General features: G+C 34.7%; 1 protein-coding gene across 13 annotated transcripts in view; it reads left to right on the forward strand.

Annotated features, from left to right (window-relative positions):
* The window catches only part of Mycbp2 (MYC binding protein 2), a 209,618-nt gene that overhangs the window by 139,067 nt on the left and 44,415 nt on the right, over positions 1-26,136 (forward strand). For 4 of the 13 annotated variants that reach the window (XM_051195259.1, XM_051195261.1, XM_051195260.1 and 1 more), the window contains exons 50-57: positions 717-814; positions 1,822-1,938; positions 3,767-3,907; positions 9,544-9,618; positions 12,196-12,420; positions 13,259-13,391; positions 14,326-14,448; positions 17,108-17,287. In XM_051195259.1, coding sequence (XP_051051216.1) covers positions 717-814; positions 1,822-1,938; positions 3,767-3,907; positions 9,544-9,618; positions 12,196-12,420; positions 13,259-13,391; positions 14,326-14,448; positions 17,108-17,287 — 1,092 coding nt within the window. The remainder of the gene's footprint in view (positions 1-716; positions 815-1,821; positions 1,939-3,766; positions 3,908-9,543; positions 9,619-12,195; positions 12,421-13,258; positions 13,392-14,325; positions 14,449-17,107; positions 17,288-26,136) is intronic. The other 9 variants (XM_051195262.1, XM_051195265.1, XM_051195266.1 and 6 more) reach the window with 7 other exon arrangements.

The raw sequence follows: 26,136 nt of genomic DNA on the forward strand, positions 1-26,136 counted from the left end.
CAGAAAGGCATCCCACAGTGGTGTAGCATGAGAATCTCATCTTGTACCTACTATATTATATCTCACTGCTCTGTGGCCATAATGCTGATCCGTGCTCTGCTGGCTGTCAGTCACAGAGCTTACCACTGTGGATGAAGAACAGTGTTCTGACAAACTGCTCTTGGATAGCACTCATCACAAGAGTGCTTATTATTATTTTGAACTTGTTCAAGATCATTCCATGTGTTCCATTTAAATAATGGGAGACTCCCTTTCACTCTACGCACTGAGGGAACCACCTGCTCTTTTGCAACCTCAAGACCTTAGTTTTGAATTTTTCACTTCTCCCATTAAGTATCAACCACCTTTAGAAGAGAAAAGCAAAATTCAGATATTTAATTGTTTAAAATATTCTATGATGTGGGGCTGGAGAGATGGCTTAGCAGCAGTTAAGGGCACTGATGTTCTTCCAGAGGACTCAGTTGAACTTCCCAGCACCCACATGGTATCTCACAACCACCTGTAACTATAGTCCCAGAGGATGGTGATGGCTTCTTGTGGCCTCTGCAACCACCAGGCACATATATGGTGAACAGACATACATGGTGGCAAAACACCTATTCACATACAAAATAAAATAAAATAAAATAAAATAAAATAAAATAGTCTATGATATGGTTAGATTTCACAGTCCCCTACCTTTGTGGTCAAAAATAATTGCACGACTTTTCTTACAGATGCTGGTCTTGAAGTAAAAGTAAAAGATCCACCAAAAGGGATGATCCCACCAGGAACTCAGCTGGTCAAGCCAAAGGCTGACCCTCAACCAAATAAGGTTAGGAAGGGAAGTCAAACATGGGATTGTCAAAGGCTTTTACATTTTTCATTGACGCCTCAAAGTAGCCCTGAAGTAGCTAATTTTTTACTTGATTTATTGTAATATTGGAATTTTCTGCATCCCTAAATCAGTTTGAAGAGTAGTTCCTTAGAATTTCAATCATTTCAAATTGTACAACTTTACTTTTTATTTTCTTTGCTTTAGTTTTGGTATTAAAAGTGGGAGATGTCATTCTGTATATGTTTCTCATACTGGTTAATGAATAAAGCACTGTTGGCCAATAGGAAAGCAAGATAGGCAGGACTAGGAGACAAGGAGGAAATAGTAAGTAGGAAGGAGAGTCAGGATGGAGAGCCTGGAGAGAACAGAACCGCCATTCCTCCGCTCTCAGTAAGACCACGTGGAAATACATAGAAATGGGTTAGTAATTAAGACAGAGCTAACCGATTAGAAACTAGTACCTGGCCAATAGCGTTGTATCAAATACAGAGTCTCTGTGCATTATTTGGGCTGGCGGTGTGGCGGCAGGACAAGACCAGGCGGCGGGAGGATAAACAATACTCCTTACAAAAGTCTGCTGAAATTACATGTGAATTTTCAAGGTTAAAAAGTTTTCTTCCAGTAAAAGTAATGTTAATTTCTTCATATCTAAAATAGCTAAAGGAATCTGAGTAAACTGTTAAAATAAAAACTATGGTAATGGAATTTACATCATGCCCTTCTAAAAAGTCACCTTTGATATTTTTGCTATAGGTCATCAATACTTAAAATTGTAAATCATGAATCTATTAATAACTTTGATATCTAATATTCTTTAGTAGTTAGAAATATAATTGCTGTTATAAGTAACTGACAATTATTTGTAGAAGGAACCCAACTACAGATGATTGTGAGGAAACCTTTTGGGATTATTGTTCTTTTAGGCCCAATGATTTTGTCGTTTGCTACTTGGCAGATAGACAGTCTGTATTTTCTCCATCACTGCCATTTCTTTCCTTTCTCAGATTCGAAAATTTGTGGCGAAGGACAGTGCTGGTCTCCGCATCCGGAGCCACCCTTCCCTTCAGAGTGAGCAGATTGGCATAGTAAAAGTCAATGGAACCATCACTTTTATTGATGAGGTAATTCATACAAAAGTATTAGTAATTCATTTTGGACACTTTTTGTAATGTTTACACAATGACCGTTGTAATGTTACTGGTTTCTGAACAGTTTGGGACCCATTTATTTATTTATTTATTTATTTATTTATTTATTTATTATCAGTTCTTTGAAAATTTTCTTTAGCACAATATTTTGATCATACTCATTCCCTCCCCTAACTCCTCTTGGATAGATCACCCCTTCCCAACCTACTCAGCTTTGTGTCTTCTCTTTTTTTATTATTATTTTATCATTTTATGTGTATGGGTGTTTTACCTGGATGTATGTCTGTACCACATGCGTGCCTGGTGCTAATAGAGGCGTCATTTTCACTGGGACTGAAATTGCAGATGGTTGTGTGATACCAAGTGGGTCCTGGAAATCAAACCAGGGTCCTCTGTAGGAACAGCCAGCATGCTTAACCAACGAGCCATCTTTCCAGGCCTTATTTTTGTTTGTTTGTTTGTTTTGAGTTCAGTCGATCAAAGTCCACATTGTGCTGTCCATAAACTCTTGGGTGGTTGTATTCACTGGAAAGGTCAGCCTGCCAGGGGTTGCCAACAGCTCCTTACTTAGGGCGTGGGGCCCTTCTCCATGCCAGGGTTTTGTCTGGCTTGAGCTTGTGCAGGCCTTGGCCCTTACCATCTTTCCTCCCCATTCCTTTAAATGATTCCTGAGACTTTGGAGGAGTGGATGTGATGAGAGATGTTCCATTTAAGTCTGAGCATTCTCTTACTGTTTACATCTTGAACAGTTGAGGGTTGCTTTTAATCACCATCTCCCACAGAAAAAGAAGTTACTCAGGGTTGATGGAGGTGCTTGTCATGTTTAATGACAAGCATAGTTTAATGCTATGTTCATCCTCTAGGGAAATAGTAGTACACTCTCCCCTAGGGCCTGTGATCTGTGATAGAGTCCTACTGTCAAGTTCTGGATGGTAAGCACCAAGAGATTGGCAGTAACCTAATAATGTTTGGGGTCTTTGGGACCTCACTAGCCAGTAACTCCAGAAGACATAACCGTTTCCTAACACTGGGCTTCATTGGATTGTGATGAATAGTGTATTACCTGAAATTCTACTCGTGTTATATGACAACAGTAACCTTTAACAAAATTTAGATAAATAGAATTATATATACAAATATATCAGATAGATAGATATAATTTAGTAGAAATAGAAAGGTATAGCAAGTGGCTAGAAAACTTCCCTGCATAATTGGTAGTTGAATGCCAATTACAACCCATTTTGAAAGACATCTGTTTCAAACAGTTTGGGAAATCTTTTAAAATTCTTTATAGGATGTTTTCGTTGGGGTTTATTATACATTTAATTTAATTTTCCATTTTCAGGAAAAATTGTACTTTGAGCATGAAAAAAACTGAGTTGAACATGGTAATCAGAACCTGTAGAAGTACTACTTTCTAAAGTTAGATATATTTTAAATTTTAGAGTGGTTTTAAAACATATTTCTTGGATTGCTTCAACTTTGGAAGGTCCATGGATTATTTCCCTGCAATGTAACCAAGTATCCTATATAAAAGACCCATTCTTTTGGCAAATGATGAAATTTGCTATTAAATTATTAATCCTGAGTGTGATTTCTTTGTGCTTTTAACTCCCGAGAGAAGGTGCTTTCACAATCTCACCGTGAGAATATCCTGTTTTTTTGGTATTACTTGCTAGTTGTCACACCTTTATCTTCCTGAAAAAGCAGATGCAGAATCCCCTCTTCTACCCTTCTTTGCCTGCTTTGCTCTTTCTTAGTCCTCAGTCAAGCAAGCTTGTGTGGCTTCTTCTTCCTCTAGATCCACAATGATGATGGCGTGTGGTTGAGATTGAATGATGAGACAATAAAGAAGTATGTTCCTAACATGAATGGTTACACTGAAGCCTGGTGCCTTTCTTTTAATCAGCATCTTGGCAAGAGCCTTCTGGTCCCTGTTGACGTAAGTGAAAGATGGTTCTTAAAAGCATCACAGTTGCTCTCTGTCCTCATTATAGATCTTTCTCTAATTAAGGCTTTTCAGTTCTGAGGTAATTCACACCTACATAACTTTTACTTCAAAAGTGCTTTAGTACTTAAGGGCTTCAGTGTAATGAAGGTGGAATTTGGCAGGGGTAAGGCTCTTAATGCTTATTTTGATCTGTCACCAACAGTAAGTAATAAATTAAAACTAAACCTACTGAATTCCTTTCAAAGAGGTAGGAAATTAAAATGGTTACACTTTTTCCCCTTATTTACACTGTTACTTATAGTGAATTCTAACCCAGTATTTAAGAAAATAGAGTCACTACTATACATTCAAAAATAGGTATAATTGTTGGTTTGTTATGTTTAAAGTTTGTAATTATTTCTGTGTTATGTCTACCTCTAGATCCATTATGTTTTGATGTACAATACTTTGTGTTAATGTAAGATGTGACTTTTAGACTTGTACTGCCATATGATATCAGGTGATACTAAATCTTCGATTGAGAGACTCATTATAGTTACGTGATATTGCAGTATGTGGTTAAGTCATTGTTTGCTCCCTCATGAAATAGGTAGTAACCACACTACCTTTTTAGTTTAACTGCAGAGAATGAACTTTCTTCTTCACTGTGTTCCTCATGACATCACTAAGGAATAGCATTGATATGATATACTTGGGAATTGATAACTAATTGACAAGGTGGTAAAAAGCAGATAGGTACTATGTACATTAAGGTTCCCCCTTTTTCAAGCTGTATATAGTTTGTAAGAGTGGAAAGGGCTTACCTCTTTCTCTCACTACAGCTATTTGTTGCATTTAGTTTTCTTTATCTTCAACCCATTTGTGTGCGCACGCACACATGTGTGCACGTGTATATGTGCGTGCATGTTTGTGTGCGTGTGTGTATGTGCATGTGTGTGTGCGTGTGTGCGCGCGTGTCATGCATGGGTCTGATTTCAATCATCGCTCCTTAGTGGTAAGGACTAAATGTTCTTACTTGTGTTTGTTGCTTTTATAGTGTTAAAGTAGTCTTTCAGTATTGCTTGAATTCTAATTGGAATACTTTTGTCTAATATAATCATTTTGCTTAAATTAACTCATGGAATATATGTGTGCTTCTTACCTTGTTTGTTTCATGTCATTCTTACTGTGACACTGTCTTGTTAAATGTATTGTTCTCATTTTTCCAAGATTGTTAAGTATTAGTGGACCAGGTGCCGTAGTTCCAAGGTGTATTTTTTTATGTTTAGTATACCTTGGTGTAATGAAGAGATAGCTATAGTTATAAAATAATAAATAATTGCATAATCAATTATGTTGTTTTGTGATAAGCTGTGGAATGGCTTAACTTAGATGTTTTAAAAACAGATATGAAGAAAAAGTTGCCAATGAAAAAGAAGGAAATTAATGTAGTGTAATTCAAAGTAATAGACCCTATTACAAAAATCATTATTACTTGAAATAAACTGCTGATTTAAATATGAATACTGGTAACACTAATGATTAAATGAAGATTATTATTATTATTACATGCTCTGAGGGTAAATAATTCAATGACAGTTTCTAAAATGAAGTTCTAAGAGGGGATAGCTCAGCTAGTAAATTTCTTACCTTGTGAGAGGTCCTGGGTTCAGTCTCCAGAGCTCACATAAAAGTTCATGGCAAGCTAGTAGGTGCTTATCATCCTGACTCTGGGAAGGCAGAAACAGGAATGTCCCTAGGACTCATTGGCCTGATTGGTGGCCTTAGACCAGTGAGAGACCCTGCCTCGAAGGAGATAGACAGTGGCCCTGAGGTTATACACATATACACTGACAACATAACACATATAAACATAAAAATTACTTAATAAACTAACGTCTTAATTTGAAAACTATAAAGCAGTTCTCAACCTTCCTAATGTTTTGACCCTTTAATTCAGTTCTTCATGCTCTGGTGACCCTCACCTGTAAAATAATTTCATTGCTACTTCATGACTGTAATTTTGCTAGTTATAAGTTGTAATGTAAATATCTGATATACAGGATATATGATAATACTACCCTCAAAGGGATCATGATACACAGTTAAGACAGGTTAAAAACTGCTTTTATAAAGTATGTTACAAATAAAATTGTGTGCATCTTGGAAAATATAAGTAAAGAAAGATGCATATGACATAAAGATCTATCATACAGCATAGGAAACATTTGCCTGACTACAATGAAAAGCTGTGGAGATTTTCATGACTTGAAACTTTTTTTTTTTTTTTTTAGGCCAACTTAGAAGTTTAAAACAAAAGACAAATATAGGTCAAATTTTACAATGGATAAAATATAATAATACTAACATATAAAAATACATATATGCATAGGTATCTTGAATATCATTTTAAAGACAAAGATGTATCAATTTTATTTTTAAAATAGGCTCTGGACTAGATTGTAGACCTTATTTTACTAACATTAGCAAACTCTATTTGAAACTTTTTTTTTCTTTTTTATAAACTGGCCAATGGCTTGGGCTTCTTATTGATTAGCTCTCTCTCTTAGCTTTCTTTTTTTTAATTTAAATATATTTTAATATTCTTACATATTGATCCCAGTTTCCTCTCCCTTCCTCCCATGACCCCCGACTCCCTCTCCCATCCCATTCATCATCTACTCCACAAGGAGGCTGAGGCCTCCTCCTAGAGGAGGGATCATCAAAATCTGTCAAGTCATGACTTACAACTTAAATTCCCATTTTTTTATGTACTTTGTCAGAATGGCAAATATATATTATAAGGAATAGTGAAGAGAAAAGAGAACTTATGTCAAGGAAAGCTAGTGAGTGTATTCTGAATTCTTACAGAAGCAATTAATGTGTCTGAGCATTTGCCTGCGTGCTTACAGAATACTTCCTATCCAGGCTAATTGTTGCTCACCTAAAGAAAGTACGTTGATATTAAAACATTAGGAGTACTAAAGATTATGATTAAGGGAAACATTGCTACCTTGTGATTCTCTTGTAGCATCACCAGATTGGTAGTTAGCAAATATTTTGTGCATTGTATGGACTTTCTTTTGAAATGCTCAATGTCTGGCAGTATATGTTTGACATACTTGAGATTTCCTTGTTTTTGTCTGTGAATGAGCTTATGCCTATGTGTAAAGGTAGGCTGTTTTTAGTATAAATGATAAATCATTTAATACAGCATGAATAAATATGCTGTTATTAGATTATTATCATCTCTATTTCATTCGTTAATTGTTAATTTTCTAAAGAATGAGATCAAGACAGTTAAATACAGTAATATTATATAGAGAGACAATTTTAATTTTCTTGTATTTTTTCTGCATTAAAATTAGCAGCACTTACCTCTGTACTTTTCTAGCAGAGTGATTTTTTTCATGAGCATTTGATGTGTTTGATAATATATCTTCATGGTAACTATTAATTTATGTAAAGTTCTCTGTGTCTTGAAAAAATGTCATCTTAGAATTGCACTTTGCTGCTGGTTAATTTAGTTACATTTCTAATGTGCATTAAAATGCTACTTCTACTGAAAAATTGTCTTTAAAATCGAATTTTAGGGTGAAGTAATTTGAATTATTGTGTGTGTGCCTTTTTGTGGTGTCATATCAGTCTTTGAAGGTGGATAGTGTGAAAATTTATCCTAATTTCTCTTTTGTAATTTTCAGGAATTAATTAAGACTTTAGATAAATTATTATTTTGGTAAACATTCATGTCATTAACTAAAATTTTCCTAAATCTTCAAAAGAAAACTCTGCAGTTATTTCATTTTTAATCTCCTGACTTATATTTCGTAACTGCCTTAATGCTTTATAAATAATTTAAATTTACATTAAACCTTTGTAGTCTAGTAATTTTCTACAACTATAGAAACTAAGGCAAAATCTAAAAGAAAAATGAGAATTTATATATAATTAGAATAAACAAAATTTATTTCTTTGGCAATCTGTTGCCATAGCTAGTAGCCATGTCATTTTAAATATCCTTGTACACTTAAGTTTTCACAATGGAATCAAAGAGCGTATAAACTTAAAGAAATCACTACCTTTGGACTTTAATGCTGGATGGATTTGCATTGTTTTTAACACTTTTTTTCATGTTGCCATTAGTACTAAAGTAATGTATAATCGGTGTGAAAATACTTTTAAAATCTTGATATTGTGTTATGTCAAACTATCTACATGACTATTTTCTGGGAGGGAGAACAGCCACGGAATACTCCAAAAGTTCTTGTATAAGTTGATCGACCAACATGGGTATCATTTTCCTTCAGAATAGCATTCTGGAATTCTTTGTGAAGCTTTTGTTTTACCTAAAGAGAGAGGACCTATTGGCCATGCATTCTAAAATTTAGGGAATGATGACTTTGGTTTCAGTTTTGTTTTAAATTTATTTGTAGGCACATTACTAGCAACTCATTTTTACATACCTTACATAATTAGAATTTATACATGTGTGTATATATCTTATTGTATCCACCCACGCACACTTTAAGGAAATAGAAAGTAGCAGATATCTTCTCATTGTCTAAAATGACATAAGTGATCGGGAATTTCATTTTTTTTTTTTCATGTTTAAGTCTCCAGTGATATATACTTCAGTTAATATTTGAATGTCATCTTCTTTTGGTCCAAACAGAATACCCTGTTAGCGGTCTTTACATAAGCAATGCATTTGTAGAGTTACTGCACATTGAATATATTTGAGTTTTAGGTAAAATTAAGTATAAGTTGATAGTATGATGTACCTGTGTAAAATGTGTATCATGTGATTGTCATTAGAGTGTTTGTGAAAATACTTTTAGTAGGACCATGTTGTCATGAATTAATTGTTCTTTAACAGAACATTTTTGGAATTAAGCATAGAGATCCTAAATGTTTATGACTTCCTAAAGTTTGAGATGAACCAGTTACTTGTCTTTTAACAAAAGAATCAGCTTGTGTTTCTTTATGCTTTTTTTTTTAAAAATTGCTAGTAGGTTTTGGAAACATTTCCAAAGGTCGGCTGGTCTCTCTTCCTTTTTTCTCTCTTCTTTTCTTTTTTCTCTCTCCTTTTTTTCTGTTCTCTTTCTTCCTTCCTGTCATTTCTGTTTCTTTTTTTTCCTTCCATTTATGAAAGGGAGAAAATATTTTAATGGCTTGTTTTCCATTTGTGTTGATTTTTTTTATTTTGATATTAAAAGTGATGGTTTACATACATGCCATTATTTAAAGAGGTGCATTTTCTATGTAGTCTCTATTGTTGACATCTTTATAAAACAACAGATTGTTCTATGTCATTAACAAATCTCGCTTGTACTAGAACAAATAATGTTCTCATTTAAGGGATTCAAGGTTTCTTTCTTGCACTGACTCTTAAGCCTTCCAGCAAAGTCTGGCTCTTGATATTAGTAAATGGCATGACACACTATATCTACAGAGAGCTTTTGACAAAACCTTGTTTTTCAGAATTTTGGCATGTGGTTTACTCAGGCGGCTTCAGTTTCACTTTGGCAAAATAATATTTCAAATTGGTGCTGGAGTTCAGAAAATGTAACTGTGAACGCATCTTCTGCAGATGATACTCTGATCCCTTTCCTTGTTGATATTTTTCTTTCTTAAACTTTGTTGCTCAGAATATCTTTAATGCTAGCCAAGGAGTCAGGGATTTGGACGTATTTTCATGGACTTCCAAAGCTTTTTCCCCCCAGGTGAGTTAACTGTAAGGATCAATCATGCACTGTCCAGGTATTTCAGCATGTACAACAGGCTTTATATTGTGTCTTTGAGGTTTTGCTTAGGGTTAGTAAACTGAAATTTACCCGGGGGGGACATTGCAAAGTACTGCTGTTGAGTGTTCCCTCTCATTTTTCTCAGACATGTGTTAACACTTTAAAGAAAGTGAAGTTTTTCATGGCTTCATGGGTGCAGTGGTTTCTGATGAGCTTCTCCAACAGTTTGCTCCATGTTACTATGTTCAGAATGAACTTATATAGGTGGTGGTGTTGTGACCTTGAAACTCTTCTTTTTATCCCCAGCCTACTCTTTTGAATTGACCTTTTGAATATTTATTTTAGATAATGGCTTGGGAATTTAATGAGAAATAAATATAAATATATATATACAGTATATATATATATATGGTTGAAATTCACCTTTTTATATTCATGTGTACAGTCTCACATTTCTGTATTGAAAAAAATGTACATTTTAAGATTGCTTTACTAACAGTCAAAATTTTATGCCCATCAATTATTTTCATACAGTTTAATATAAGAGAACTGCTTGTCTTTTATAAATGCTTTGTTTTCTATTTCTTTTATATAGCTTTATTAATGATTAGATTAAAATACTAATTGTTTTAATAAATTTCTCATATATTACACTTGATGAATAGGTTATGATTATCATTACCTTTGCCATGACTTACTTCACATTGTCACCCTTGAAGCTGCAATTACTGTGAAATCTAGTAGATGATACATGATCATTAAATAACACTGAAATTTTTTTCAGCCCCTGTTTATGAAATTTGCTGTTAATTTTAATGTCAACATACAACTTTAAAAGGCACTTATAAATGGGACTAAAAGTTGCCTCCTCTAATTATGACATAATGTATTTATTGAAATTTGTCATTGATAAGTAGGAATTTTTAAATGTTTACTCAGAACTCTGTGAAAAAGCTCATATCCTGTTATAATTTTTAATTTGTTTTTAATGTTCTCTTTATACTTATAAAAGTGTATGTACAGATTTTTACAGGTACATGTACATGGTTATAGGAGTGCCTAATTTAAGCTTAATTTATTTACAAATCTAGTATTCTTTCCAAGTCACTAAAGGTCTTGTTTCCAATAAGTTGTTAATATGTAAAGGCTATTGATATATGCCATGTAATTATAATGAATAAGTAATTTCCATAGGATATATTTGTTTAAGTTTAAATTTTATGGTCTTTCATTACCATCATGTGATTTGCAAAGTATCTTATGAGGAGCCTAGATTATAGGTGCATACCTGTAATCCCATCCCTTAAGAGAATTGTTAATTACTGGCCAGTCAGAACTACATAGCAAGACTTAGTCTTAAATCAGCAATTAAAAAGCTAGTAATCATCATATTTTATTGCATTACCAAGGTACATTAAAGTTCTTGAATCTACATATATTTTAACCTAGTACTTTTTAATAGCCTGTTTTCTATTTGAATTCATATGCATCTGCTAATACAAAGATAAGGATAGAAATGTGCTATAAAAGTTTATCATGTGTGCTGCTAGTGTTGTCAATATTTATATAAATTTATTCTTATTTTATCCTAATTTTACATGTATCTCATTATGGTTATTTTTTACTCAATATAAATCATAGAGTTGCTACTACTATATTTAAAGGTAGTTTTCTTTGTTGTTGTTGTTAAAAGAAATAATAACTATAGGCTAGAGTTGTAGCTCACTACTTGCCTAACTTGTGTAAGGGCCTGATTTTAATCATCGGTAGCACAAAGACAGCAGTAACGAGGACAGTGGAAGACACCCCCATCCCATGTGAAACAAAGTAAATACATAGACATTGCTATAGCTCCCTGTTGGATTCTGTGGAAATAATTCGTCATAGCAAATACATAGACATTGGTATATCTCCCTGTTGTAATCCATTGAAGATAATTCGTCATAGCAAATACATAGACATTGGTATATCTCCCTGTTGTATTCCATTGGAAATAATTCATCATAACATTGACATTCAACAGGAAATATAGAGTAGGGTCTTTTTCTTTAGAAATAACATATATGTGTGTGTATGTATATATATATATATATTAGTTAAATATATTAAAATAGAGAGAGAGATTTATTTTCTTTAAAATATGCCTTTAGTGCTAATCTCTCCTCTCTACTAAAATATGCCCTTTTTTTTTTCTGCCACTTAGTGTTGATAAGTCATGTAGTAGTGGTGGTCCAGTAAACTCAGAAAGACATTTCATTTGTACTGTGGTTTGCTAAAATGTTATAAGCATTATTTCATATGTTGTAGTATTGTATTTCTCAAATGTGGTGGTACAAAAGACACAAATTCATTTAATTTCCTATTCCTGCTAGGCCTTTTTCTCCTCAAATATATCTTTATATGAAAGGGTTTTTAGTAGTGGTATTAGCTGATATTTTAATTATATATGCTTACTTGGAAATATTATAGACTTGCTTCAAAAACTCTTTAATAGGATTATGACAGTAGTAATAGACTATATTTTGTTCATTTTTCTTTTCCTATTCAAATTTTCAGGAACCTAAAACTAATACTGATGACTTTTTCAAAGACGTAAACCCCTGCTGCCCACAGGAAGCAGCAATGCAAGAACAAGACAATCCATTCTTGAGAGGCGGGCCAGGCATGTACAAGGTAGTGAAGACAGGACCTTCAGGTCACAACATCAGAAGCTGCCCTAACCTTAGAGGTATCCCAATTGGAATGTTAGTTCTGGGAAACAAAGTCAAAGCAGTGGGAGAGGTATGGATTCTTGTAGCTTCATGACTTTTATGATACTCATGTTTAATGTAATATAATCAAGTGTCACTTTCTTCCAGATTGTCATTTCCATCAGGTTCTTAAATGTTCATGTGGTTGACTTTTATTTGTACTTCAAATACTAACATAATTTTTGTGCTTTTAAAAAATTATTCTCATAATTGTCTTATGAAAACAGTATTTATATTGCTTATATTAACAAATAAGTTTTATTATGTATATAAGTGCTCCATATTTGAGTATATCTTTTTATCATTATAATTGTACTGTTATGGGTTTTCATCACTTGAAAGATTTTTTATGAATTGGAATAGAGATGTTATCTTCCAAAATTTTTCATTTCTTTGTTCCCATTCACAGGTCTTACTGAAGTCCTGAGCAAATAAAATTATTCTTTAGACCACTGTGGCATTTGCCTCCGCAGATAAGCTTGAAGATGTAGTGTGTCATGCTATTTCTTAGGGTCAGGGTCATTTTCACATAACACTGTAGGCACCAATAACATAACAATAACCATGCTTTGTCAGGACATTTTACGTCTAAAAGATGAGCTTTGGGTTTTAGGCATGCTTGAAATCACTGAGACATGACTTTGTGCTTTAAAGATATTATTTTATTTAAAGACTTAAATACATAATATTTTATAGAAGTTTTTAACTCTGTCTTACCTCAGGCTGTGGTCTTAATTTCAGAAACTAATTTCGCAGTAGAAATGTATTGGAATCATTATGTTGTTGAATCACTTAAGCTTTTTACTGGTTTTCAGCTGGATGCCATGAAAGAATCAAGCCAATCAATGATGCTTTCTGTTATGTACCAGGTAACCAATTCTGAAGGTACATGGGTGCAGCTGGATAAGAACAGCATGGTAGAGTTCTGTGAGAGTGATGAAGGAGAGGCATGGTCCTTAGCTAGAGACAGAGGCGGAAACCAGTACCTACGGCATGAAGATGGCAAGTTGGCTTAAATTTGTGATTTATTGTGATTACACTTTAGCATACATATATTTTATGTTTATTGCATTCTTTTCCTTGAAGAGGCTTTTGAATGTTTATTGTTTTAAATAAAAGGAAATCTAAAGGTTTAAACATTTTACAGCTTACAAAATTGACTTGTAAAATACATAAGTACTAAATGAATGGCCATGAAGGAGAAAATTACAAGAACACTGACAACATAATTATCTATCTTTGTTAATAGTAGGGAAAACTTTGTTTTGCTTCACTGAAATGAATTTGTATGCCCCATTCTTCAGTGCAAGTCTGGGCCTGAATTTTTACTCCTACCATAAGTTGGAAGTTCAGTTTTCAAACCAATTACAGTATTGTGTGTGTGGAAACGTCAATGTCTCATCAAGATGCTGAGTGTCTTGTGGACAGATACAGGGCTGCTATCCTTATAGGTCATTACAAAATTCTGTAAATGTAAGCTAATTTGTAAACACCATAGTTAGCATATCAAAGTAAGTAGACTGTTGAAGATATTTTCTACTTGAGGATGGAGATAGATAGGTAGGTAGGTAGATGATAGATAAATAGATAGATATCTTTATTCCTAGTTTAATGTACAATTTATTTTCAAGTTGCCCTTGATGTAAATAGTTTGCAATAAGATTTACTTATCCAGAAATATACTCAGTAATATTCCATGACATAAGAGGGGATACTTAAGAGCATAGGTCTCGTTTTTATATTTCCCTTTTTATTTGATTGATAAAAGCAAAATTTGCCATATACTCTTGAGCTGTTTAGCTGAGCTAGATTTAGCTCAGCTCTGTCTGTGGGGTCAGATTAAAGCATCATAAACTCTTTATTAGAATTTTCTCTGACATATAAATAGGGAATAACGCATACAAAATTAACTTGATAGCTGTGACTTCTGTTGTAGAACAAGTTCTTCTGGATCAGAACTCTCAAACTCCTCCTCCAAGTCCTTTCTCAGTACAAGCTTTTAATAAAGGGGCAACTTGCGGTGCCCAAGGATTTGATTATGGCCTCGGGAATAATAAAGGTAGGCATCTTGAGTGCGAATTTTCCTTGTGACTTCAGTAAGTTCTTGTTACTTCTTACCCCACCCCTTCCCACATATCCTCATTAAATGACAATGTATACGTACACAACTAACACTCAGAATGTTTAAAAGGTGTTCTTTTTCACAATATTGTCTTACGCAGTTTCAGCTTATGTTTACTGGAGTTCTTATTCATATTATTTGTGTTTTAAAGGCACTCATTCTGAACTTGTATTTTGAAGATCTGAATCCCTACATCTAGTAAATAACATGACTGATTACCAGGAGAGGAATGTAAATAAGCAAAGAATTTTCTTAATCAGTCCATTAAAAGTTTCTCCTGGTAACATCATATGTGGGCTTTGTGAGTTATATGTGGTTTTAAATCCCTAACCTGGTTATCTTAGTTAAATTACAGTTATGTGACATGATGCATGTGAACATGGTATGCATAATGAACTAGAAAGCTGTAAACAAAGACTAAAGCATTTGAATATAAAGTGTGTACAGTTCTTTATATGCGTTAATGAACAGGTTAATATAGAGAATCTAAATAATTCTTCTGGGATAATTTGCTCCTTAAATTTACCCAAAATTGCCTTTCTAGATGAATTCAGATATGTTCTTTCTAATGCACATGATCTTGATTCCTTAGAAAATGTGGACTATTATGAGAAGGTAGCAATCCAGTGATTGATGTGTTGGAGGGTGAAGGGAGTTGACCGGGGAGTAGTTTGATTTTAAAGTTTATTGAAGCCAGTTGTACAGTTGTAGTGCTTTAGGCCAGTAACCTCAGCACAAACAGAGGGCAGAAGGCCAGCCAAGGCTTTAGAATTAATTGAGATAAAACTAGGTTACATACATACCAAGACCCTCTCAAAAAAAAAAAAAAAAAAGAAACTTTTTTAAAAAAAATTGTATTTACTCATAGTGCTTCATTTCTAAGAACACACAGTATGAATTCACCTGACTTGGAGTTATTAAAAATCAATAATAAAAAATGCAAAATTGTTTTGATGTATGAGAATAATTAGTTTAAAATAAAGCCACTTTTATTATTAGCCTCATTAATGACCACAAGCTTTCCTTTACTTTCTTGGTTTAGTTAGTATCTCAGGCAGAGGTTTTAGCTGCTTGCATACTTGCAGTCACTCTGATTTCTGTTAACTTAGCTCACTCTTCATACTTACAGAGAAGGTGCTGGATAGTGTGTTCTTTATGTCCCTTTTTCTCTGTCACCATCAACTCTTAAATGAAAGCTTACGTGTTTACTTACTGCTGCTGACCCTGTGGAATAAAGTATTCTAAGGCCATGCTTTATTCAGATGTATGCTTTTACCCTGAAAGTGTCCCTGTCACTCTACTACTGACTGCTATCACTGTAAGTTAGTTTTTAAAATGGAATTCACTAAAGCATTAGAAAAATAAAATTAATTTTTAAGAAATACAGGCATTGCTGTAAGCATTTATTAGATGGAAATTAAAAGTGCTTTTAAAGTACTGTTGTAAATATTGTTTAAAATAGCATGCATTTAGGACTTGCTATATTTATTATTGAGAAAAAGCACTAAGAAAGTTAAATTTGATGAAATACTTCTAACTACTGTTTAGCTTAACAAATGTTCCCATTTTTCTCTTGACTTCTGTATTGCCCACAACCAAGAAATTATTTACAAAAGTATTTTTATTTAGAACAATTTATGTAATTCCTTATAAAATATAAAATATTTTCTGGAATCTAAAGTGTTTATTTAAAAGAAATCAGTACTTATGTAACTTAAATACATAGTTCCATATCAACCAGTGCCATTTAGCAGCTCAGTTGAGATTTTTCACTTATATTTAGTAAGTACAGCTGTAAATGCACTGTCAGTTTCTACACTGAGCTGTCTAAACACGAGGACTCCCCTTTCAGTATCTTATAAACTATTTGAAATCCATATATTCTCACAAATACAGTTTTTCATCTAATTGCATTATTTCTGACCTTAAACTATTTTATTAAGATCCTTCAAGTTTAATAGTAAGACATATACCAATCATATTAGGTAACTCATTCATATTTTATATTATAGAAGTTACAAAATTATCTTTGTAAGCAAAATAATTACTGCTTTTACAAAAATATAGTTTCCTTAGCAGTAGTCGTTTTTAAATGGAAGTATTGACTTATATATAAGATGTAGTTCTTTTGCCAAGTGGACAGTGTACTTTGTCCCCATTGAGTATGCATTTTAAGGAAATGAAGTTATGCAGTACTTATTTTCTTCATGAAATATTCTGCAGATTCAGTGGCTTGAACTCTTCTTATAGAGCACCATGGAATAAATACCTCTTACCATACCTAGGATCTTCATTTCTTGAAGATCTTACATACATCCCTCACAGATCCTTTCTTCTGTTATAAATAATGGGGAAAGTTATATATGATTTTAGGTGGATTTGTTTCTTTGGGCTACTACATAAGACTGGTGGAGCATGTCCATTGTAAACCTCAGAACTAACCAGCTTGTAGGATCAGATCCCTGATTTGAGGATAGTGATCACCAGCTTCCCCCTTTCTGAACTGGCGTAGCTTTATTTACTGTTTCATTTGCCTGACTGTCATAAAGCACCATTGACTTTGCCATGCTGGATGTTAATGAGTAACAAGTTGTAGTTTTGACTGTTTTGCCCACTGCAGGTGATCAACTGAGTGCCATATTGAATTCCATTCAGTCACGGCCCAATCTCCCAGCTCCTTCCATCTTTGATCAAGCTGCAAAACCTCCCTCTTCCCTAGTCCACAGCCCATTTGTGTTTGGACAGCCCCTTTCCTTCCAGCAGCCTCAGCTTCAGAGTAAGTCTGTCAGCCTCACCTGCCTCATCAAACATTTCTGAAGCTTTTTCTAAGTTAATGATCAGTCTGTTAGTTATGGACTCTCCTGACTGGTTTCATTTAATTAGGTGTTATCCCTCCCATACTTTTGAAATATTTAAACTATCCAGAGCTAAGATGTTCTACAGCTAAGACATTTGTTTTCAATTAAATATTTTTAAATTACATGAAGTTATTAAATCTGACCATTGTTATTTTTATTCTAATTCTAGTAAATTCATACTATAAAACATGTTAAGAAAGACATTTTTTATTTCATGTTTTACTTTTTTAATATGCATGGCTTTCATAAGCATTAGCTATAGTGATAACTTGCATTGAATTTTCGTTATTTGGTACATGCCCTGTAAGAATAAACCCATTTCACTGTGTCAGTTCGATAGAAAAGGGAGGCGCGTGTCTGCTTCTTCTACTTGAACTTGTTATCCGTGAACCGTATAACAATTTGGATTTCCAAATTTTCTTTGTCATTTCCTTGTCTCTTGTATTTTGTTCCTCATCCACTATACTGATCATTTCATTCCAGTTTTACTGTCTAGGACTTCTCTAGCCTTTTACCTATAACAGTAGCCTACATTGGTTTCGGTGATAACTTCAAATAGATTGCAGCTAACTGAATTTTCATTTCTCTTAAATGCTTTCTGAGCCTTCCCACATAAATAAATACTTCTGTATGACAGCAAAAGGTTCTTTTGGCATTCAAATTCTCTTGTCAAAATAAATACACTGACTAAGATAATTTATGGAAGACTCGCTTCCTAGCCCTTTTGTTTTGTTGTTTCCTTATATGCCTGGAATTCAACTCTACATGTTGCCCATGCCTCAGTTTACAGACCCATTACATGGTTTCAAAAGAATGACTACTTCACTTAACAGCACATTCACACTTAAGCCTAAACTTCTATTTTACAAGACTTTGGTAACTGTTACTAGAGTTACTTAAGAGAACACTGGAGATTCTAGGTATTATATCATTCATTGTTGTAATATTATCAACATGAGTTAAATAATATATGAATCCTCATGGGTTTATATCATTAACAGGCAGATTTAATACAGGTAGTTTGGATATGTAATTGTTATCCCTCTCTACCTGATTACATGTCTATTCCCATGTATGTCTTAAGACTCTCAAGGAAACAGAATAGCGTGAGATGCCCTTCTCCCATCTATGATAAGTACTTCCAGAAGAATGAAAATAACGTGGAGGCTTAGTCTTGTCTTACTAATTTTATGAAGCAACAGATGTTTTAGAATTAAATGTGTTTTGGTTGCAGGATGTTTTTTAAAGGGGGAAAGGGAGATAAACAATATAGTCAAACCAAAAATTCTATTAAACATTTAAATTCATTCAAACTTGATTTTAATAAGATGCATTTGCCTAATAATGATACCGTATATGTTGAATGAGCTGTTACTATAGAAAGGCAATCACTACAATGACCATGCCCTGGCTTGTGTCATGCAGAAGCTTTGAATGCTTGGGACAGAATTGAAGAAGTAAGAAAGAAAATTGAATCAATTACTAAAGTTATGAGGGCCAAAGGAAGTCTTCACATAATTCTTCGTGGGTTTTGTTTGTTTAAGGCATTTAGGAAACAGGGTTTCTCAGTGTTACAGTCCTGTCTGCCCTGGAACTCGCTTTGTAGACCAGGCTGACCTAAAACTCCCTGAGATACTCCTGCCTCTGTCTCTCAAGTGCTGAGATTAAAGACGTGCACCACCACAGCCTGGCCAAAGCTTTATTTCATTTGTAGTTTATGTGTATGGATGTTTTGCCTACATGTATGTCGTGCACCACTTCATGCAGTTCTTAGAGGAGGTGTCTGATTCCCTGGACTAGGGTTTACAGATGGTTGTGAGTCTTTCTTACAAAGGTTGGCATCAGCAGTAAATAAAATGGTATCAGATTCAGAAACTAGAAAAACAATAATTGAAACTCTGGGTTTTGAAATGCTGATGCTCAATACAAAAGCTTAATTAGGCCTTTAAAAGAAAGGTCAGCACCTTTGGAGGAACCCGAGATACAATTAATATTGAATCTCATGGCTATAATGGTGCATGGATAGGAGGTTTGAAGAAAAATTGAAATGCTAAATTGTTTTAATTATGGCAGACAAGGTCACTTTAAAAGGGATTGTAAACAGAAACAATGCTTTTTCTAGGCATAATCCAAACACAATGCCCCTCCCTTCTGGGTTATGCAGAAGGTGTGGTAAAGACGGGCATTGCATTGGTGGATGTAGATCAACAAGAGACATTCAAGGCAATTCTATGCCAATCCTTTCATGCCTTCCCTTACTGGAAACTCAATTTAAAGTAATTTCTACATTAATTTAACTTTACCTTTGCTGTGAGGACCAGTGTTCAGCAGCTCAGGGATTGAGGAAGAAGCCACAGATTGTGTAGACTAGTCACTCAATTTGGTTTTCTGACAGAGTAAAACTTAATTCTCTCAGGCCAGAAAGGGTGCTAAGTTTAACACTATGGGTCTGCCCCCCTCCAAAAAAGGAAACACACACACACACACACACACACACCTTTAAGGTCTCTCTATCATCTATCTCTCTCTCTGTCTCTGTGTTATCTTTATTTCTTTTCTTACCTCTATCTAGATGTATCCCTTTTGTCTCTCTTGATGCTTTCCTTCTATTTTTTCCCTTACAACTTATATACCCCAGCAAAATCTTCCAAGCAGTATAAAAATTGCAGTGTGGTCACATTTTGCTTTTCAAGTGAATGATTACAATGAATACAAGTAAAAAAACAGCATATTTTCCATATTGCACATATGATCAAACATTTTATGTATTGCAGGTGAGAAACAAGTTGTCCCAGGAACCACATGCATTCATACCCAAGCAACTTGTTTTACATTAACAGAGTGTATGAAAACAAGGTATTTTTCTCAGCCAGTTCTTTTTGCTGGCAGGCTACATTTTGCAGTTAAAAAGAAAATATCAATCACTTTGTTATTTATATCAAAAGGTAATCTTATAAAAAAATATTAAAGAATCACAAATTTAAACTTTATATATGGAAAACTACCAATCAGCTCTACTTTTAATCCTCAGTGTGTATCCACTCGTCAACAATTTTTTATATTAGGAAGCTGAGGGCAGAAATGGACACAAGGAATTAATCATCACCCTCGATCACCAACCCATCCTAGCAAGAAAGGTACATCAGCCAGCAATGACAGGCTGGCATTGTTCTTGTTTTCTGAACTCAACAAGCTCCTTGCTCAGCTATTTTAAGTTTGATTTTTTTCAATTATTTTTCAGGATTTTCTACTTCAAAGCCATTAACAAAAACATACTAACCTAACCTAAGTCATTATTTAAATCTTTGTTTTAGCTGTGTTGCATACCAAAACCGATGAACACATCTCTCAACATTAAGATTAAAAGAACTTGAGCTAGCTGAGCTTCTGGGACTCAGTTGTTTAACCTAAGCCACAGTCTATATGGTTCCTCAAGAGAAACTAGCTGTGTGACATCCTTGTTCTTATTTTCTGTCCTCTGCAGCCCCTCCTTCATCAGGGTTGGGGCAACACTGTATCTTGTTTTTACCTACATCAGTTTTCCCACTGAGCCAGTCTTTGTCATAATCCCTTACTATATTAAAGACCCTTAACCATGAACATCCCATTTAAGCTAACACTATTATTGTATGACATCATTACCTCAGTTAAACAGTACAGCTTAAAAGAAAATCATCTTCATAATATTGCACAGATACGTGCCCAGTAGAATGTGATATCTCCATGAAAGGCAGTGCAGAACTGGCAGTGACAAACATGCGAAGCCACAGCAGCACCAGTTGATGCTAGGGGCCAAGCCCTCGGGGCCCTGTCTGCCAGGGTTCACCCCTCAGATCCTCCCATCAGATCTTTGCTTCCTGGTGGGCCGGACTCCTGATCTTCAACTGCCACCTGCTGCTCTTCTGGCATAGCCACTAGCATAATTTAATAATTTCCTGATGTGTGGGGTTTTTATGTGTTCTTGTTTGTGTCTGTAAGAAGGCTAGAGGTCAACTTCAGGTTGCTCCCCTTACTTTTTGAGACAGGGTCCCTCACTGGGCCATGAACTGACTCATTGATTGGGCTAGGCTCTCTGACTAGTGAGCTTGAGGCATCCTCAGAGCTAGGTTTAAGATATGTAGCACAGCTGGGCATCTGCGCCCATGGACTCATGGTTCCACAACAGACATTTTACTAACTGACTCATCTCCCATGCCCCGTACTTGATAATTTATAAGTTGATGACAGAAGTATTTTATTTTGTTTGACTTGTGGCAATGAACACTTGCATGTAAAGGTGAGTGGGCTAAAGGGTAAACTGACTCAGTGGGCCACACTACAGCTTCTAGAACAAGATCCGTCTTTTGTTTTCTCTTGTTTTGTTTGATTTTTTTTTTTTTTTTTTGTTTTTGTCTTTTAATTTTGGTGTTGATTTGTAGGGAAGTTGCAAGGAGACAAAAGTGGGTTGGAGATGCATGATGTGAAACCCACAAAGAATAAAAGTTTAAAAAAGTTATTTCAGATATTATCCTATTACTCTTTCCTGAAATTGCTGTTCTAGGAGAAAAAAATAGATTTTCCTTGTGTGTGTGTACTTATGAAGGAATGTGAGAAAAATGCTGAGGTTAGGATTTTTCTTTTCTTTTTTAACTTTTAATCTTTTCTCATACATTGCAACTTGACCACAGTGCCTTCACTGTTCTGCAGTTAGTTGCTTCTAAATTATGGAGTTTGGAAAAAATAAAATGTGCTTTCAGAATATGATTCCAGTAGGCTAAACTGAGCAAGGACAACTTTGAATAAGAATATTACATTCCTGAAATAATAATTGCTTTTTCTATTTCTTGAGACAGCATTTCACTGTGTAGTCCTGGCTGGCCTGGGATTCACTTTGTAGACCAGGCTAGCCTTGAGCTCAGAGATCTGCCTGCCACTGCCTCTTGTGTGTTGGGATGAAAGGCATGTGCCACCATGCCACCAATAATTACCTCAAAAATGTATTCCATATTTTTATTCTTTTAATTTTTAAGTATCCCATGTCGTAGTCTCCTCTCCTAGCCACATAATTCTGTATTTCTCCTGATATATTTGCCACAAAGAAAACTTCTGGGTATTTTGATATGCTGTCATTCCAGACATCTGACAAACTAGGATTGTATAATAATAATATATAATAATAATCATTGCCAATATATGTCAAATCCTCTGAAACGTTGACAGAAGTAAGAATAATCATTACATGTAATTGTATCTTGTGTTTTCCTTTTATTTATTTATTTGCAACAGTGAACATTAACCCTTGTACGTTCTGCACAAGGGCCCTACCACTGAGCTGCATCACCAGCCTCCAGCCTAGTTACCTGTCCTCTTTAATATGCACGATGTCCTGTTCTGTTCTGTACATTTTTGGCCAGAGCCAAGTTTTGATTTATTGTTTCTTCAAGAGTCAGTGAGCTTATTCTTAATATTTTTAAAATAAGCCGGTGGTGGTGGCACACACATTTAAGCCCAGCACTCAAAAGGCAGAAGCAGATGGATCTCTGTGAGTTTGAGGCCAGCTTGGTTTACAGAGCTAGTTCCAGGACAGACTCCAAAGCAATACACAGAAACTCTATCTCAAAAAACCAAAACAACAAAACAAAACAAAAATTAAATAACTGTAAAGGGAGTGGTTTCTGGGAAATATAAACTGTATAGGTTAGACCTAACCATTTACTGCTTATTGTAGGAACCTGTGATATCAAAAATATCCAAAGTTCTGTTCACAAAATAGAAATATATGGTCGCTAGGAATTAAATTAGGTGAAGAAACCCAGGAACGGTATACCTCCTTACTGATACATTTTTATTGCCACTGTGAAGGCTGTATATAATTAAAAGATTTCTTCTCCTGAATCTTAAAAGTAACTGTGCATACATGAATATAAGCTGCCAGGCCAGGACCAAAATTTAAATGTTATTGTAAGATCATTCATAAAACATTTTAAAGTTTTTAAAATTCCTCTTCTAGAATTATAGCTATTAATTTTAATGGGACAGAAAAAAAAATATGCCACTAAAAGCCTCAGAATTGAGAGCTTGATACAGCATCAGAAGCTGAGGAGCCATTATGTTATCATAGTTCCCTAATGGGTTACTTATTTCTGGTAGTGAAATTTAACATTTTTTTGGTCATTGCTTAATTGTTGACTTACTTTAAACAATAGTTTGTGACATTTTATTTTTAAATTCAGAGAAGCTGCAGTTTTATATACCCGCCACAAGAGGGCGCCAGATGTCTATTCTTTGAGTTTATGGTCTCAGCAATGCCTCAGGAGCCGTGCCTTCATAGTAAAACCACAAGTTTTTAGACCGGTTTCCTTATTAAAATGTGAAAGGTTTGCTGTTTGCTTATCCCCCACCCATTGTCGGGGGCAGGGTCAGCAGACTGCTGGTTCCCAGCAGTATCCAGCAATAATTTTTAAAGTTCAGTTTTTGTGACAATAAATGAAAGATCAGGGAACTTGATACTTGAGATTCAAAGCAAAGAAATTAAAGAATTAATGACATGTTGTTAAAATAGTGTCTTAAGGGTAAATTTTATATCAAAACCAATACAGATAGCATTAGCTTCAGGTGGGCACTGGAGAAAATCTCGATTTTTTTTTTCATTGATTTATTGTTATTGAAGCATTTGATGTCCAAAAGAAGAAATAATGTTGTAGAAAATAATCAAATAATTGGTTATTTCATCCATAGGGTTGAATTTTAAGTACTTACTTAATCCTCATACAGTGGTTTCAATTAACCTTTTCTTTTGTGAACAGAATCAGTGTTCCTTTCCTTACATTTTTATCTGTTTAGCCACATTACAGTATTCTTCAGACTCTGAGAAAATGTCCTTCCTACCCGTGCCCCTTCTCCCTGGTAAGACTGGTTCCTACCTACAGGAGCAAGCCTGCCTGGAGGAGAGGACATTGCCAGGGGACAGATTGACCCCACTCAGCAGCTGCCACTTTATCATTGGTCTCTTTGTTGTTGGTTCCTCTTAACACTTGCATGGAACCAAGGGTTTGAGGCTGCCAGATGGGCCATGTTCTGCTGTCTGGCTCCTCTTTTGAGGAAGAGAAAAAAGAAACATCGATTCCTCACCCTCCTTCCTAACTGTTATCAACAGTGGTTACAAAGGGTGCCGCATGGTATTTAAATGGGAGAGGTCTCTTTGCAGCACCTTCTGATGCTCCTAGATAAAGTATAAGGTTTTGCGTAGTTTACAATGGCTTTATTACCTGCCTCTGTCAGCTCTTCTGTTGTTTATTGAACCCCGGGGAATTCTCCGGCCTGTGTGAGCTTTGAGCCCTTGACTTTTGCACTTCTACTAGAATCATATTCATTTACCTGTTGAATATGTTCTCCCATTGACTACTCATTTCCTACCCACAAGTGTCCATGGCTTTGCACATGTGCGTCCGATGGTCCTGACCAGGGCTGAACCTATTATCCATTAATGTTATATGCTAATGAGACCTAGCTTTGTGTTTTCACAAAGTGCTGTAAGAGTGACGGATTTTTTTTTCCATCATTGTCTTTTCAGTGCCTAGGATAGTTACTGATATATAATACCCAATATCTTTCATTGAGTGTTTTGTTTTAATTTGTAAGCCATTCATTTTTAAAATCAGCTATAAGAAATATCACTCATACTGTTCTAGAAGTATAGGTTAAGTATAGGTTATTTTATTTGTGTGGGCATGTGTATATATGTATATTGCTTGTATATGCATATATGTGTACAGATACATATGCATATCAAATTGTAGAGACTAGCAGTTTCTATTTGGGTATCTTCTTCTATGGGTCTCTACTGTCTTTTGTTTAAGAAGGGTCTCTCACTGTTTCCTCTAGGCCAGCTGGCCAGTGAAGCCCCAGGATCCTCCTGCCTCCTTTTTCTCAGTGCTGGGGTACAGGTGCATGTTGCCACATCCAGCTTTTATGTTGGTTCTGGGGATTCAAACTTGGGGCCTCATGCTTATGTAGCAAGCACTTTGCCCTCTGGCCTATTTCCCTAGCCCCTCTAGATGTTTATTTTCAAAAATGTCTTTAAAAGTTATCTTATTACTAAAGTTTATTTCAGAGCTACTATTTATTTTAATTGCCATGATTGAAATGCAATGTTGGGGGTGGTTAAAATTCAGATTTTTCTTTTTTGCTTACTCTGCTTTAAAGTTTATGTTATTAAATATTGCATCCACTTTCATGTTTTTACATGAAAAAATCAGTGTAAGTGTCTAATATTTCCCAGTGAGTTTTAAATGTGCTTTATGTTGTGAGACTTCTTATCAACAATATTTAAATATCTTAGGTAAAAAGATCTGTAAAATGAACACTAAATACTAGAGTTAGCCTTAAGTAAAGTAGACAAATGCAGATGTCAACATTGGGCCATTCTGAGATACAGATTTAGGAAATCATAATAATGAATCCATTCAGAAAACCAGGAGGCAACAGTTAAACTACAAATAACATTTCATTCTCTACCACCATTTTTTTTCTATATATATATTTAAACCCTTACTAACGGGTAAACAAACACAGAAACTTAGGAAACAAAAGTTTCCTAGTTCAGATCTATAAGCCTCACTAGTAACATATTTGGACATACTACATATACAGTTCATCTAAATACATTAATTTGACCTTTGTTTTAAATTGTAACTTTATACAAACCCTTTGAAAAGCTTAGAATAGTTTTCAATAAGTGTATAATTGCAGACCGTTTGAAATGCTTTGTTTTTGCTTGTGTTCTCTG

This window comes from Phodopus roborovskii, unplaced genomic scaffold, assembly GCF_943737965.1.
Source record: "Phodopus roborovskii unplaced genomic scaffold, PHOROB, whole genome shotgun sequence".
Taxonomy (NCBI): domain Eukaryota; kingdom Metazoa; phylum Chordata; class Mammalia; order Rodentia; family Cricetidae; genus Phodopus; species Phodopus roborovskii.